This window comes from Melitaea cinxia, chromosome 19 (genome assembly GCF_905220565.1).
Source record: "Melitaea cinxia chromosome 19, ilMelCinx1.1, whole genome shotgun sequence".
NCBI lineage: Eukaryota > Metazoa > Arthropoda > Insecta > Lepidoptera > Nymphalidae > Melitaea > Melitaea cinxia.
The window spans coordinates 14,985,951-15,001,760 of record NC_059412.1 but is presented as its reverse complement, the minus strand read 5'-3'; the positions used below and the strand labels follow the sequence as shown (position 1 = coordinate 15,001,760).

General features: G+C 34.0%; 1 protein-coding gene across 1 annotated transcript in view; it reads left to right on the top strand.

The window, feature by feature from the left end:
• LOC123662810 (neuropeptides capa receptor-like) overlaps positions 1–15,810 on the top strand; it is an 86,304-nt gene that overhangs the window by 69,135 nt on the left and 1,359 nt on the right. Inside the window, exons 5-6 of the mRNA XM_045597606.1 lie at positions 4,437–4,549; positions 15,393–15,576. Of these exons, the coding sequence (XP_045453562.1) occupies positions 4,437–4,549; positions 15,393–15,576 (297 nt within the window). The remainder of the gene's footprint in view (positions 1–4,436; positions 4,550–15,392; positions 15,577–15,810) is intronic.

Here is a 15,810-nt window from a genome sequence, read left to right as displayed (position 1 = left end):
AAATTATTGATAAAAAGAAGATACTTTTTTTTTAAATTTACATCAATTAAACATATTTACAATTCACAACTTAAGAACTAAATATTTACAGATAGTTTTGGTACTAATCATGTCCGCGTGGAATTGCGCCAAGAATGCTGGCAGCATTTCCTTGTATATATTGGATATTAAAAAAAAAAAAAATTAAACATGTAGTTGGATCTTAGACTATAGGTATTATATCTATACTAATAAAAGGAGAGCCGTTTTTTATTGTTCGGTTATACTGCGAAAACTACTGAATCGATTCAAATAATACTTACACCATATGATGCAGCGTGTTTCGGAGAAGGTTTTAGTATATGATATGTTGGTGACTACTTATCGTGTAATAAAAATATAGACGGATAGAGGTCACTAGTTGTGTTTTAAATTACTTCTTTATTACGTGATAAATTTAGTCAAAAACAGTCTGTTTCTTTCAAGTCATATTATTTTTACTTATAAAAAATATTTGACATTTCAATAAAAATTAAAATTCAATTAACAAAGCAGTCAAAACAATATAATTCAATACAATAATTTGTATGTTTTTGTTCATTAAAATTTCTATGTTACTATGAACTAAGCAACGTGTCCGCCGTTAACATCCATCTCAAAGTCAAGTTTCCCAAGTCAATGCGTCTTGTTCTTGAGTTTCCTCCCATTACTTCAAACTTCCATCGGACAAGTCAACAAAATATTTCTGTAAGACAATGATATATAGTGTATTAATACTGTTTTATGCATTAAGTATAATTTGAGTATTCCAGGGGAATTATTCCTATATATTTCTATGCTTTGTCTGAGGAAGCCAAGGCAATTAGTAAAGACTCAAGATCCAATTGATTGTAGGACAATAAACAACAAGATAGAGGGTAGCCAGCAAAATTTGAGTAGGGTCGCCATGCCTTTCAGAACAACATTTACGAGAATGGAATTTGTACAAAGCGCTTTAACCGTAGTTCCTCTAAACAGATTTGAATGTATTATGCCTATACCCGAAATTGTATACATTCAATTTATTTAAAAGGGTGTTAAGTTAAAGAAGCTAAAACTTAGTATTTGAATCAAGATAATCTTGACGTGTAGGTTTTTTGGAGCTTTATTTCATATCTCGATCAAAGTTTACTCAAAAAGTACTTATTACGAGTATATCTCAATCAAATTTAAATACAACTACAAGACAAGCATCAGCTTTCGATTAGAATATGTATTACCAAAATCGGTAAACCCAGTGAAAAGTTATGATAATACAACGTAGATCAACGAAAAAATAGTTAAGAAAATTTACATTATTAGATATAACTTGAAGAGTACTTGATAGATCTCAATAAAATTTAAGAAAAAAAATATATATATATATATATATATACAGTCGAATTGAGAACCTCCTCCTTTTTTGGAAGTCGGTTAAAAATACAATCGATTGCAATTGTTGCTTTTGTTATTGCAAATTAATTAATTATTAAAATTATATATTACGGCTTTGATTTTGAAACAACGTCAACATGATTGATGGTCGGTAATTTTTAGTTGATTGATTAATTACAAATCATAAAACCCGGTAACTTCAAGTTATGTTAGCTGGACACTCGTTTAGTTCCTCATCTCATTCTGAGCAACTACGTGATCGGAGTGGTACATTTATACTGGAGATACGATGATTTATTTTACTGTTCTTTCTCATGAAGTTGGTGAGATTTTGTTTGCAGAATCCATTTTGTTACATTTGAACGTTAATTTTAAGGATGTTCATATTGTTTTGGAATTGCCTTTGTGTATATAACTTTAGTTTATTTTTATTTTATTTTTCATGTTTTGTTTTATTTATTCTAATTTGCTCACAATGATATCGCGTTATTGTTTTAATAATGGAGTACCCTCTGTTACCTCTGTTTTTCTATATTTTTATTTTTTATTTTAAAGGCTTGGCAATTTTATGTAGACAATCACCACATGCGTATAACAGTGAGAACTACGCATAAAAATTAAGATATAACAGTAGATAGCTATAGATTATCAAATATTTTTTTTCGATTCTTACAAAATTACAAAACTTATAAAATTTATTTAGTATTTAAATAAATAAATAAATTAAATATAATAAATATATTAAATATTATATAATGTTTATTTAAAATATTACACAGATCGGTAAAGAGCTTTTATGGAACAATAAATATTATTTCATAGGCTTTTATAAAGAAAAATTATTATTTTTAAATCGCACCAAACAATCCAACAAATAAACAAAACATCCCAAACAAACAGATATTCCGTATATTAATATCATCGTTACGAAAATAAAATTATACGACATATCTTTATTTATACAGATTCAAAAAGTTAATTCTTGATTACTTTCAAGTTGTGCCGGAACTTTCGCATTTGCTACTAATTTAATTAGCACCTCGTTGTTACTTGTCGAATTGTTGGGGTGTATTTCAATGGCTGTTCGCGTCTGAAGCTTTCGTCTGTCAATTGTTTTACTTCCTTTTTAATTAGATTTTGTTCTTAATTAAAAATGTTTACAGTTTACTCTTTTTATGCTACTGCAACCGCCTTTTTATCAGCTTTGGTTTGAATTTATAGTAATAAGTCGTCTAAACCGAATCAACCGATCAAACCTATTTCAATTACATCGACAAGTAATACAACGTAAGTAGACGAAAATGATTAACAAACGCACTAGTTGTCACTACGATTTTAGAGGGTTTCCCTCGATTTCTCTAGTACCACACTTGGGATATCTCCTTTCCTCAAAAAGCTCTCGATATACCATTCGCGCCATAACTTACCGCCGCCATTTTGAAATCTAAGTATAATATAGTTATTCAATGTACAGTAAACCATTGTTGAAATAATAAGTATTTGTCAGCTCCGTCACGCAACTATACTTTACTCTTAAATAACGATTACTTAGACGCTTAGAACACGCGACTAAAGTAAAACCTCTATACAATAGGCCTGCAATGTGTTTTAGATATACAAAACGTAACTATAAGAGTTAGAGATAAACAAAATGTGTGCTTGCACCTCTCTCTCTCTTTCTCCGTTCGCCTAGCCTGATCACACTTTTCGTAACGCTCTCGTCACGCATTCACCAGCTTATTTCCCAAGTCAAGCGTGCGTAAAAAAGTTTCACTTCAATAAAACAGGAGTTCTCTAATATCAAAACATAAAGTGACGCTTGATTTTTGTGTCGGTACAGTAAATGCTGCTATACTATAACACCTATATGTTGTTACAGCTAAAGGTCACGTAAAAAGGTATACGTCACTATTAGCGTCACTGTTGTCGATGTCACTTTCCGTATATTTTATCTTAAATGTAACATCAAAACCAAGTCCAATAAAAATGTAACAGAATAATAAACAAACCGGGTAATGAATTCCGCTTTTAAAATAACAGTAACAAATTAAATTCCTCTGTTGACGTATCCGGTCGAAACCCTCAGGGTGTAACCGCAGTAAAGGTAATAATATCCGTTTTATCATCGGTCGCGTCATGTGCAGGCGAATGGCGGTTTTCAGTTTACTTCGATACTGGTATTCGAAAGATTAGACTTGTTAATTTGTAGGACATTTGCGGGCGAAAGGGGTCAGTCAGATTACAGTCGTAATTATATGAAATAAACTTTATTTTAATTGTATTTTACAACAATAAATAGGAAATGGAAAAATTAATAAACTTAAAAAATATAAATGAAATTTTATGATTGTGTGCTTAGACGTGTTTGTTTTTGTAGGTACTCATAAAAATCTTAACATCATAATTGTAATCAATCGCCATTACGATTATGATCCGATCGCCGAACGATTTATGGTAAAACGAGTACGAGGTTTCGCGAAAGTATTTTATTATGTTACGTTTATTTATGGTTTATGCCAACATAACACAAAATTTGCTGCATGAAATTGGATGGGACGAATTTCAAATTTAATTGAATTTTCACATTGATCTTATAATCCTGTAAGTATTATATTCTCGTAAAATCTAGTGTAGAGGTCGTATATCGTCTAGAAATACTGTTATTATGTTACTCTATACTTAATCAATACGATAGTAATAACTGTATATTTACATTTTCGTAAGTACTTTTTTCTACCTTCTATATTCTTTTTTATTTGGTTAAAAGTGCAGTACATGTCCTGGTAGAAATATGAACAGTTTTTAATGCATTAGAATGGTCATCAAAGTTTTTATATTAATTTGTATGTTGAGGTTATTACCTCAGCCTTTCCCAGTCTACTGCTGGACATAGGCCTCCCCGAGGTCGCGTCAAACATCCCGGTTTTTCGCAATCCTCATCCAGCCACCACCAGCAATTTACATAGATCGTTGGTCCAGCGAGCCGAAATGAAGGGCGATTTGTTGGGTATGTTGCGGTAATAATAATTAAATATTTTGTCCAGGTCCACCCACAGTCACAGCCCGGGAAGTCCCGGGATTCTGAATGGAGTGAACGGCAGCGTGCACGGCGAGGCACGCCAGGCGCAGTCCAGAAAGAACATCATACGGATGCTAGGTGAGATGCACATTAGTGTTACAGTTGAAGTCTAACTATTAATAGTATGGTAGTAATGGCAAGAATGCTAAATGTAGATTTACCCGAGCGCAGTGGAAGACCTACTGGATTATCAATATTAGATCGTTTCAGCCTGTAGTATCCCACTGGCATATGCCTCTTTCCCCATATAGGAGAAGGCTCCATGTAGGAGGAGCTTAGTGAAATAATAATATATTTTTCTACGTTACTATACTGGTATTTCGTCACGAACCTGTATTTTATTAGTTTTAAATCGGATCTCCCGGAAAATAATCTATCTAGATATGATAGTATTATTGGTATAACTTTAGTAATAGTTGTCATAAATACCTTATAGCAATCATTACTCATAGAAAGGCAAGTGTATCCGCCAATCCGCAGCGAACCAGCGTTGTGGATTAAGTTCTGGCTCTTCTCCTACATTGAGAAAGAGGTCTATGATCAGTATGGGATGGGACGTTACAGGCTGAATCGTAATCATGATCTTTTCGAGAAAATCTTATTTATAAGATTCTCGTGTCACGGTGTTAGTTACAATACTCCTGCGAAACATTTTTATGAAATTTTGTGCGCATATCGGGTAAGTCTAAAAATCGGCCAACATTTATTTTTCATACAGGGGTATGAAGGAAGTTATAAGAGTTGGATTATGGGGGTTAATAACATATATGGCAAAACAACGTTTGCGGGGTTAGCTAGTACTTTTATAAAAAGTTACAAAAGCAATCGGTTAATTTATTTGAATTTGTGTCTAATGTGACAAACAATATACTAACGTGACTACATGATAAACATCAGCTTTCAATTAAATTAAAAATCATTAAAATCGGTACACCCAGTAAAAAGTTTTGCGGATTTTCGAAAGTTTCCCCTCGATTTCTCTGGGATCCCATCATCAGATCCTAATTTCCTTATCACGGTACTAAACAAGGGATATTTTATTTCCAACAAATAAAGAATTATCAAAATCGGTTCATAAACGACGGAGTTAGCCCCGAACATACATAAAATATATATATACATATATATACGGTGGAATTAAGTAACCTCGTCCTTTTTTTGACGTCGGTTAAAAATCGTACAAATTAAGTTCAATTTGTTCTGTTTTTTAATATGTTCACCTATAGACGTGACATATCATCTAGTATGCTTCGTTCAGTTTCACTCGTGTGTCAAATCTTTGCAATTTCACAACGCCGTTTCACATTCAATAAAGTCGAGCTTTGGACTCCGTCTACACTCGGATCAGCAAGTCGTGGCGGATTTAAATTTTTATTACACGCTTATAGAACTTTCATCTTTAAAATATTTTAAAGAAAGTCAGTACTTGTTATATATATACTCGTATAACCGTAACATATATTCACTAAATTAGTAGCTGAAACGACAGGGGTTGCCTTAAGTTATATTTTAGTTTTTAAGTTTTAGTTTTTTCTTTCTTTCCATAACAATCTTTTACAACGTATAAGGAGTTCTAAAGTTGAAGCTTGTAAGCTTGACCAAAAAAAATTGGTATTCATAGCCAACTAGAAATTCTAGCCGAAGGGGGAGGTTCTTTATTCAAATACGCTTTAAAAGCATTTTCGAATCGTCATCTTACAAAGTAAAATTTTACGTATTGTTACAAGTGTAGCCACCACCGATTCGGAATGTAGATTCTGCAAAAAAGAACTACTACTGCAGTCTATACTAAGACAAAGGCAAGAAACTCCACAGTCCTTGACTAAAGTAAACATCTTAACAGTCTATAATATTTGTCCAACTTTTAAATATAAGAAGTAATGCGCTCTGTTATTTTATTTATTTGTATACTCATATATGCATACGTCTCAGTGTATTGGAAGGTTTAAGAGAAAAAAATACTGGTTTAAAAGTCGTATTCTTTTATGAATTTTGTTGGGTACCACTTTTTAAGTATGTTAATACCTAAATAAGGAGCCCTATATAGTATGTACACGGTACATTCTGCAAGATCCCACTGTTGGGTATAGATCTTTTTCTTCGTGTAATCTCTTACACGGAGAAAAAGGCCTATATAGGGGCCTATAAAGGCCTGTATAGGGTCAGAGCTTAATCCAAAATGCAGTCCACTGCAGGTTGGTTGATTGATTCCCTATTATGAATAACAATCACTATTATATATGTTTATTGAAAACTAAACGTGCTCTCCGAGGCACGGTGTGGGATCCCACGAAGACAAAAGTACAAATATCCATAGATCCTGAGCGGAATCGAACCCACAAACTGCCGATGTGTAGATGCCGATACGGCACACGAGCCACCAAACCAGAGCGACTGTTTTTTCATTTGTAGTATATTTAAAAATAAATAATTAATGTTTTGAAGTTTTGGCGTATACTGACGACTTTTTAATACGGCGCACGTTTCTCAACCACTCCTTTTAATATAAACTTACAAGGAGCACTTTGAACGAAAACTTTAAAAATAAAATTACCGTTTTGAAGTTCGAAATCGACGTAAAAAGTTTCAATGTAACTTCTCACTTAGAATCAATGCCTGCGGGTAATGAGCCGACAACCCTCTTAATTATTACATACTAAGGGTGATTTGCGGTTTATAACCGCGTTTCAGAGCTCATATCTCAGAAACTTTACTTAAATAAGTAAACATTATGAACATAGACACACTGTCGACTATTCCTAAGATAGGCAACTTAACATCTGTATAGATAATAAAAGGCCAGTTGATAAAATTTTATTTTTTCATGAAATATAATTGAATATTCAAAGAGAAATTGATAGAGCTAGACTCAGGCCAGAAATCGAATCTGCAGGAGAAAACTGGGATACTACAGACTGCACCACTGGGGTAGGCGTCATTTATATATAATAATACTTTATTCCAAATATCACAGAAACAGAACTAACGAACTTATCTGAAACCCGCACCATCGACATTCTAGTTGCAGTCAACACTAGATTGCTCCAAATGTAACGCGAAATATAATGAAAACTAAAAACCTAAAAATTCATAATGTTATAAAGCTGAAGAGTCTCTTTACTTGATTGCACTAATCTCAGGAACTGGTTGGAATTGAAAAAATCTTTTTGTTTTGGATAGTCCATTTCCTGAGAAAGGTTTATAGGCTATATAACAACGCAGATGTAATTGCGGGTACAGCTAATTAGGTGTATTTAAAAAAAGGTGATTAATGATGAACAAGGCCTCGCTTCAGTCTGCCACTCGATTCAATTCATGAGCATTTGCATATTAAGGATCCGAGGCCGTTGTTCGCAGCGTAGTACATCGAAATTGGTTTATAATTACTCCTCTGTATTGATCGTTGGACTTATATATTACACAGGGGCGTAGCTACCGCCGTATCAGCCTTACCAATGATACGGGGCCCCCTATCTACAGGGCCCCTAACGTGTGTAAGCAAAAATTAGTAAAATGTTATTCAAGATGTCACTTAATCTCGTGCTTCCTAGGAAAAAACATTAAAAAAACCTGCCGTACGTGCCTATAGAGTTCTAAATTCAAAAATGATAAAAATTACAAAAGCAGTCCCCTTTTTTCCGAGTTAAGCGTGGGCCTAAAAGTTGATAACATCCTCCATTAATCTGAATTAATGAATGAATGAAAACATCGTGCATCGTTTATTGCGGGATTCAGTTAATCAATATGAATAATTAATTAATATTTTTTATAACAATGGGGGCAAACGAGATAACGAAGCCATCTTATGTTTAATGGCTACCGTCGCCCATGGCCTTTAGAGAAAAGATGTATACACTCGACGCTTGAAAACCCCCAAATGATAGCGTTCAGGGAAAACCTCATTGAGGAAGGTCATTCCACAGTTTGCATGTACGCGGAAAGAATGCGCGCGAAGCTTGCACATTAGTTACAAAACCATGCATCGAAGTTGTGTGGATACTATCAAGATCACTAGACTTCTTGACGTCGAGGGAATGCAGAGCACGACGAACGCTACTTTGCTCAAAGCGTACATTACGCATCTCGTGCTCGAACCGTGGAATGCTCGATGGTGCTTTCCCTTCATATTTTTTTTTTTATGTCAATAGGTCGGCAAACAAACGTACGGCTCACCTGATGGTAAGCGATTACCGTAGCTTATAGACGCCTACAACACCAGAAGCATCGCAAGCGCGCTGCCGACCCAATCCCCAATCCCCCCCCAGGAGCTTTGGTCACCTTACTCACCAACAGAAACACAATACTGCTTGAAAACAGTATTATTTTGCTGTGATCTTCTGTAAGGTCGAGGTACTACCCCAGTCGAGCTGCTCCATATTTTGAGCAGGAAATTCCTACTGTGCCCTACCTCAGTGAGTCTCAGTCATTGTCAAGAGTTGAATGCGACACAAAAATAGTGCAAAGAATTTTCGCTTTCTCTTACGCCGAATGTGCCAGAGAGCCTTCAGGTTCGCGCAATGATGGATGTGAAAAGTAAGAGAAATAATCTTCGACAATTTGGCAAGAAACCAAAACGTACGGGTTTCATTTGGAAAGCCCAATAGTTTTTCGCCAATTCTGCTAAAGTGTTTGAGCTTTGCCCTAGCAATTTGCTTCCGGTAAGACTTGGAGGCAGCGTTGAATCTCTTCTTCAGAGTTTGCGCCTGTAAATCCCCCCGCATCTATTATTAGCTTTACAGGCTGAAGCTATGGATCCCCCATATATTTTTCTGCAGCTCAAGCGTGATAACTCTTCAGCTTGGAGCTACAAGCTCTTTAAATTAGCTTATAATCCGAAATCTGAAATTCAAAAAATTCATTCCATTAAGAAACTCATGGAATTATTGCTGATAAAATGCAATAGCCTTGCATCCAGTTTTCCGGAGGTAATAACAGCTTGCTTTTTATTCTTGACCCTTTTAGTTACAACCGCAACAGCTGAAAGAAGTTTTTCAAAACTAAAACTGACATTAGCGTTAAGCCCGCCTTTTGTACACACTTGTATTAGTGTATTCATTGTACAATAGAGAATTTAAATAAAATAAAAGATTACCTATATCTTCGATAGGACAGGACCTTCATTATTGTCTATTCTAGGAGGAAGTAATAACTTGTAATCAGTAAATATTTATTTTAGTTTAATGCAAGCATTTTTGTTTCTTTAGTGAGAAATCCTTACTCATTTTGGTCCCCCAACTAATTTTGATACAGGGTCCCTCCAAGGTATGCTACGCCACTGATATTACACGTTATATGTGTGTGTGTGCGTGTGCGTGTGTTTGTGTGCGTGTGTTTTGTCAATATATCTACTGTCAATTAAGTGCTTGTTCTTGTGAAGTCTTTGTGCCTGTATGCACAGCGACAGTATGTAAAGCTGTCGATTGTTGTTGGAATATTTATATATACAAATAAATAAAATTTGAGTGTCTGTTTGTAATATTGAAATAACCGATTTTTACTCAATGCATATGGATTTATACACGGTACATATACCGATATAACATTTTATAAAATTTTTGTCTGTCTGTCTGTTTGTTTCGGCTAATCTCTGAAACGGCTGGATCGATTTTGATGGGACTTTTACTGGCAGATAGCTAATGTAATAAGGATTAACTTAGCCTACTTCATCTTAGAACTTTATTTATCGTGTAACTCTGTGAACTGATCAACTTTTTTTTTAATTCAACGTAGACGAAGTCGCGGGCACAGCTAGTATTTATATATGTATTATTGCTATGTATAGTTATTAAAAAAAAAACTATATACTTTTCATAACAGTCGGCTGTTACCTATAACATAAACATTAAGTAGCTTAAGCGTAGCAACAGACGACCGTGTGTGTGTTAAAAGATATTATATATATTGTATATATTTATTGTCTACATTTAGATCTTAATTTAAACATCAAATCTCAAACTTCATATTTTGTATCTTTAGAAATAAAGTTACGCAGAGCGCTCTCTCTGTTCCCGGTACCATTTAAACCAGAAGTTATGAAAAGGTTTTCTATAAATATATCAAAGTAAACAGCAACAGTACAATAATGAATATGCTATATTGATGGCTTGAATTATATTCTATTACTTATATAATAATATTTTTTTAATTAAATATACAGGGTTATTTGTAAAACACCAGCATCCTTGCAGGAGAAGATAGCTAACATTATGTACAACAACATTTGTTCTACGACTTTTGACGTAACTCAATACATTAATTAAAAATGATTTTTTAAGCTTTTATTGTACGGTCCTAACATTTGTAAGTCTATGTTGATTCATTGATTCATTCATTATCGAAAGGACGACGCGACGCTCGCGCGCTTTTGCACTGCTAATAATAATAATAAATTACACTTTCTCTGCCCGATAATTCTAGTTAATAAAATAAATTAATTAATAATATAAATTGCTTGGTGGGTTTGTAGGCAGTATCACAGTATGTATGTCGCAGTGACTTACACTTACACTTAGGTAAATGTGTATGTAGATTAGCTATTTGAATTCTGAACATCCAAAATATGTGAAAATTATTAACTTAGTTAATTATTAGTCTTTAACGTTTACTAAAGTTTAATCAAACCAAACTAATATTAAATATTGGTAGCCGGGTATTATTCACTTTTCATTGTTTAATGCAGGCGAATTAAAAAAGTGGAATCAGCGTATTTACAATAATTAAAAAATAAAAAATAATTGACAATAAAATTATATTTACAAACTAAATTTCTATTACCTCTACACCGCGCACATAGCGTTCAAAATAGTCACCATCACAATCAACACACACACCACACCTAAAAATCAGCTGTTCACTAACACGTGCTAACACTTCCGAATTCGTTTTAATTTGATAATAATCATCTTCACCATTTTCGTGTATTCGACATTAGAATAGCAGTACACCATGGTTATAAAATTATTTTAGTACATATACAATACATCTATCGATACGAGTAAAATAAATACGAGTAGCAGACAAAATCATATGACGCGGGCGCATCAAAGTCGCCGCGCCGACTGCTTCGGCTAGCGAAATAGTTCAAGTTCAAGGGCGCTAACGGCCCTTCCTTCCCCCCTCACATTCACACCCGCAAGTAGTAACTGTTTACCTAATATTTAGGATGCGCGTAGAGTTTATAACATTCAAACGGAAAATTAAATTAATATTTTTTTTTGTATGAAAGTAAAATCTAACAAATTATGAAAAGTCGTAGAACAAATGTTGTTACTTATGATGTTAGCTATCTTGTCCTGCAAGGATGCTGGTGTTTTACAAGTAACCCTGTATAGACTAACGCTTAACTGCAGTCTCACTTGATGGTAAGTGATGCAGCCTAAGATAGTGCGCGCTTACCTAGAAGATGCCTATTCACTCTTGATTTGAAGATACCCAAGTTATAATTATTTGGGAAAATGGAAGCCGGAAAGGCATTCCAAATTTTTGCGGTGTGTATTAAGAAAGAGGAAGTAAAAAGCTTAGTGCGAGATCGTGGGATTTCAACCACGTAGCGGTGCAGACTCATGCGATGCCTTGTGGTTCGCTGGTAGAATGGTGAATAATATTATGTATGTGTGGATTTTATGGTTATGATAGTAAAAATAATAAACAGCTTTTTTTAATAACAGCTTTCCTGCTAATTCTCTACATATATTGAGAATCGGTGATAGCTTCACTTAAAACTATTACGAATTAATTGAAACAAATATTCATTTGTAAAAATCACGATTTAAGTGCTTTTGAAGCATACTCGAACAAAATCCTCCTCCGCCTCCTTGTGTAGTATCTGTGTGTATAAAGGCGTGATGTCATTTTACACGGAAATAAAGATCGACCTGTCACTCTTGCACTTAGGAGATCTTACCAACGTGATAAAGATAGATGATATTTATTTATTTTGATGTTTTATTCTACGACTAGCCCGTTGGCGCAGTTTGTAGTGACCCTGCTTTCTGCTCCGAGGGTTGTGGGTTCGATGGTTGTAATATAAATATTTATTTATAGTTTTATTTATAAGTATGTTTATCGAAAAAACAATATGTAGCTATATACCAGTTGGCTGTTACCTATAATACAAGCATTAAGTTGCTTACTGTAGGAACAGACGACCGTGTGTGTATTGTGTATATATTTATTACATTTATAAGCCCCAGCAACCGAGCCGCTTTCGTAACCACTTTGTCAATCTGGGATGTAAATGTCAATCTTATGTATATAATAATATGTAAATCTTATCAATAATGACTCCCAAATTTCTAATCTCCGCCACTTCCTGAAGTGATTTATTACCGATTAAGTAGCTTGAAACAAGCGTTTTTTTTTTCTTGTGTATTTGATAAAGAAACATTTGTTAACATGTAATTTGTATAATATTATTTAACACTACAAGTCACTATCTAAAACGTCTTATGGCTGATCAGTTTTTTAACCATAGGTAGACTGTTGGCCTAGGGAAACAAATTTTTATTCTTATTTTATTTTTATTTTTTTTTTTAACTTTAGTACTCTAGTCTTTTGTTAGCGCATTAGTGCACGTGTCTGTCTGTATATGTGGAAACTTTTAATTGGCCTTTATGTACCTACTTGTATATTTAAATCCATGTAATTTAGCTGTAAGTTTTCCTGTAAAATAAATAAATAAATAAATAAAACATTGAGAGTCATGTTATTGGTATGGCACCATGTGGAAATTGCATTAAGATCTTCCTGAACTAACCTAGCATCTACATAATTATTTATTTTTTTATAAATATTTAAATCGTCAGCGAACAAAGAAATTGTACAATATTTTATTTTACTTGTAATATCGTTAATAAACACCAGAAATAATAGTGGTCCTAAATGTGAGTTTTTAGATGAACTGTATAATAAAATGTACTTGTACATGTTATATAATAACAAATACACAATAATAACTACCCAATTTGCTACAGTCCTTTGGAAGTTATGCTTAAGCAAATATTTTGGTAATTTATTTTTGTTTATATATACATAACGCATATGTACATATAATAAGTAGTAATTGAGGATACGTTCACCAAAGTATACATTATTTGTGAAAGGCCCTGTCATTAAAATAGGAATATTTCCAACCCTCGGGCTGAATGAAATGTGAGAAGGGTCGCGATATTTATAAATAAAATATAGTTATATGGTATTAACTGTAGCCTCAAAAGTACCGTATTGGTAAAAGTTGAAAGAACTATAATCGCATTTGCTCGCAAAAGAAAGAAATACCGACTTCAATTACATCAATAAATAACACACCGTACGTAGACATAAAAAGTGTCAAGTAAATAAGCGTTATCAAAGATTACTCAAAAAGTAGTCACCAGATCTCAATCAAATTTAAATGGGACCACATGACACGCAACATCGCTGGATTAAAATAAATCATCGAAATCCGTCCCCCAGTTAAGTTCTGAGGTAACATTCGACTAGCCCGTTGGCTCAGTTTGTAGTGGCCATGTTCTCTGTTTTGCGAGTTGTGAGTTCGGTTCCCGCCTCAGTCTGGGTGTTATATTTGTATTTATATAATATTTATTTATGTGTAATTTCCATTAATATTTATAAAAAAAAACAGCTATAACAGTAGTACACAGTAGACTGTGTGTGCATGTTATAAGATATCGGCTGCCCAATTTCAAAACACAGTAAGTAACAAAAATAAAATTATTGGAATATATCAATCGAATCATATTCATACGACTCCATCGGAACGTTAAATGCAAAAAAACCGATATCGCAAAATTTGTCCCTTACTATGTTTTGACATTGGGCAGCCGATATTTATATTTATTAAACATACATACAATCAAATTGAGAGCCTCCTCCTTTTTTGGAATTCGGTTAAAATGCAATAAATATTTATCACTAAACATAAATCATCTTTATATAGTTTACAGTCAAAACGATCATAATGTATGAAAAAAGCGTGTTGCAAAACCCCTATTAACAGGAAATAATTAAACAAAGTTCATTGAACCATATTTTAGTGTACTAATTAACATTTAAAACATAAAAAAAACTTTCAAATATAAATTTAACTTAAACGATTCTTGTGTTAATTAATTATGTAGGTTTCAATTTAAATTCGTTTAAAAGTTTTTGGTACGTGCCTTAATAATTACTTTACAACTCAAAACATTTACGGAGAATAAGAACCAGAACTCTAATTGAACGGAGCAATACCGCCAGTTTCGTGAACATGATTTATACCGTTGTACTAAATATACTATACACGTATTTTTAAATAAAAACTTTGTCGACAGAAGACTTAAATGTATATTTGAACGTACCTCATATTACAATAATTTTCGATGTAGGTATGACCTTAAGTGTCTGCTGAGTAGAATAGCACCACCCCCTTTCTTCCCGTGGGGGTCGTGAAAAGCGACTGAGGGGTAAACCTGGCTCAAAATCATCAAGTCCCTGGAAAAGGAAAACTTAATTTGTAACCCGGAATGGGGTCTCCGTCAAGCATTCGTGGCATAGCTCTAAAATGCGAAAGAATCCTCCAGCCGAACTGGCTCCACACGTATCGACTCGTCGTTCTTGTGGGCCTAGCCAGTGAGGTCGAGAGGATGGCGCAGAGCTTAGGCAACTCTGCGTTTTCCTGAAGAGTGTCCTAGGCGAAACAGTGCCTATCTGACACTGTCTAAATCGTCTGCAATAGACGGACTAAGGCCAATGATGATGACCTTGAGTTTTATTTATTTAAGAGTATGGGCACTAATCCAATTAAGCCCTTTCTATAAGAGAACTCTACTTAATTAGTCAATAATATAAAGAGCTAGTTATCTACTACCTCTAGTCAGTAGCTCTTCAGATAATAAGCAGTTTATATATTACCCAAATTAACTGCAATTTATTTTGTTCTCAGCTGCGGTAGTCATCGCATTCTTCGTCTGCTGGGCACCTTTCCACTTCCAGCGACTGTTCTTCATCTACGGCACTGGCGTTCACCACTACCACACCATCAACGAATACTTGTTCTTCGCCGCTGGTTTCTTTTACTACATCTCAGCTACTGTCAACCCCATCTTGTATAACATCATGAGCCATAGGTTTGTATAGTTCTGTACGCGTGGTTTCATCTGCATTAATTTGAAGAAAAAAATAGCCTATAGCCTAACTCAGTAGACGGGCTGGTAGCTCCTGAAATTAGCACGTTTAAACAAACTTTTCTATATTTTTTTTACCTTTCTATTTTTTTTATTTTAATTTAATAGAAACATATTCTTGACGCTATTCTGCTTTATTTCCTATATTGGATTCAAGTAACATGTATTATATCAAAA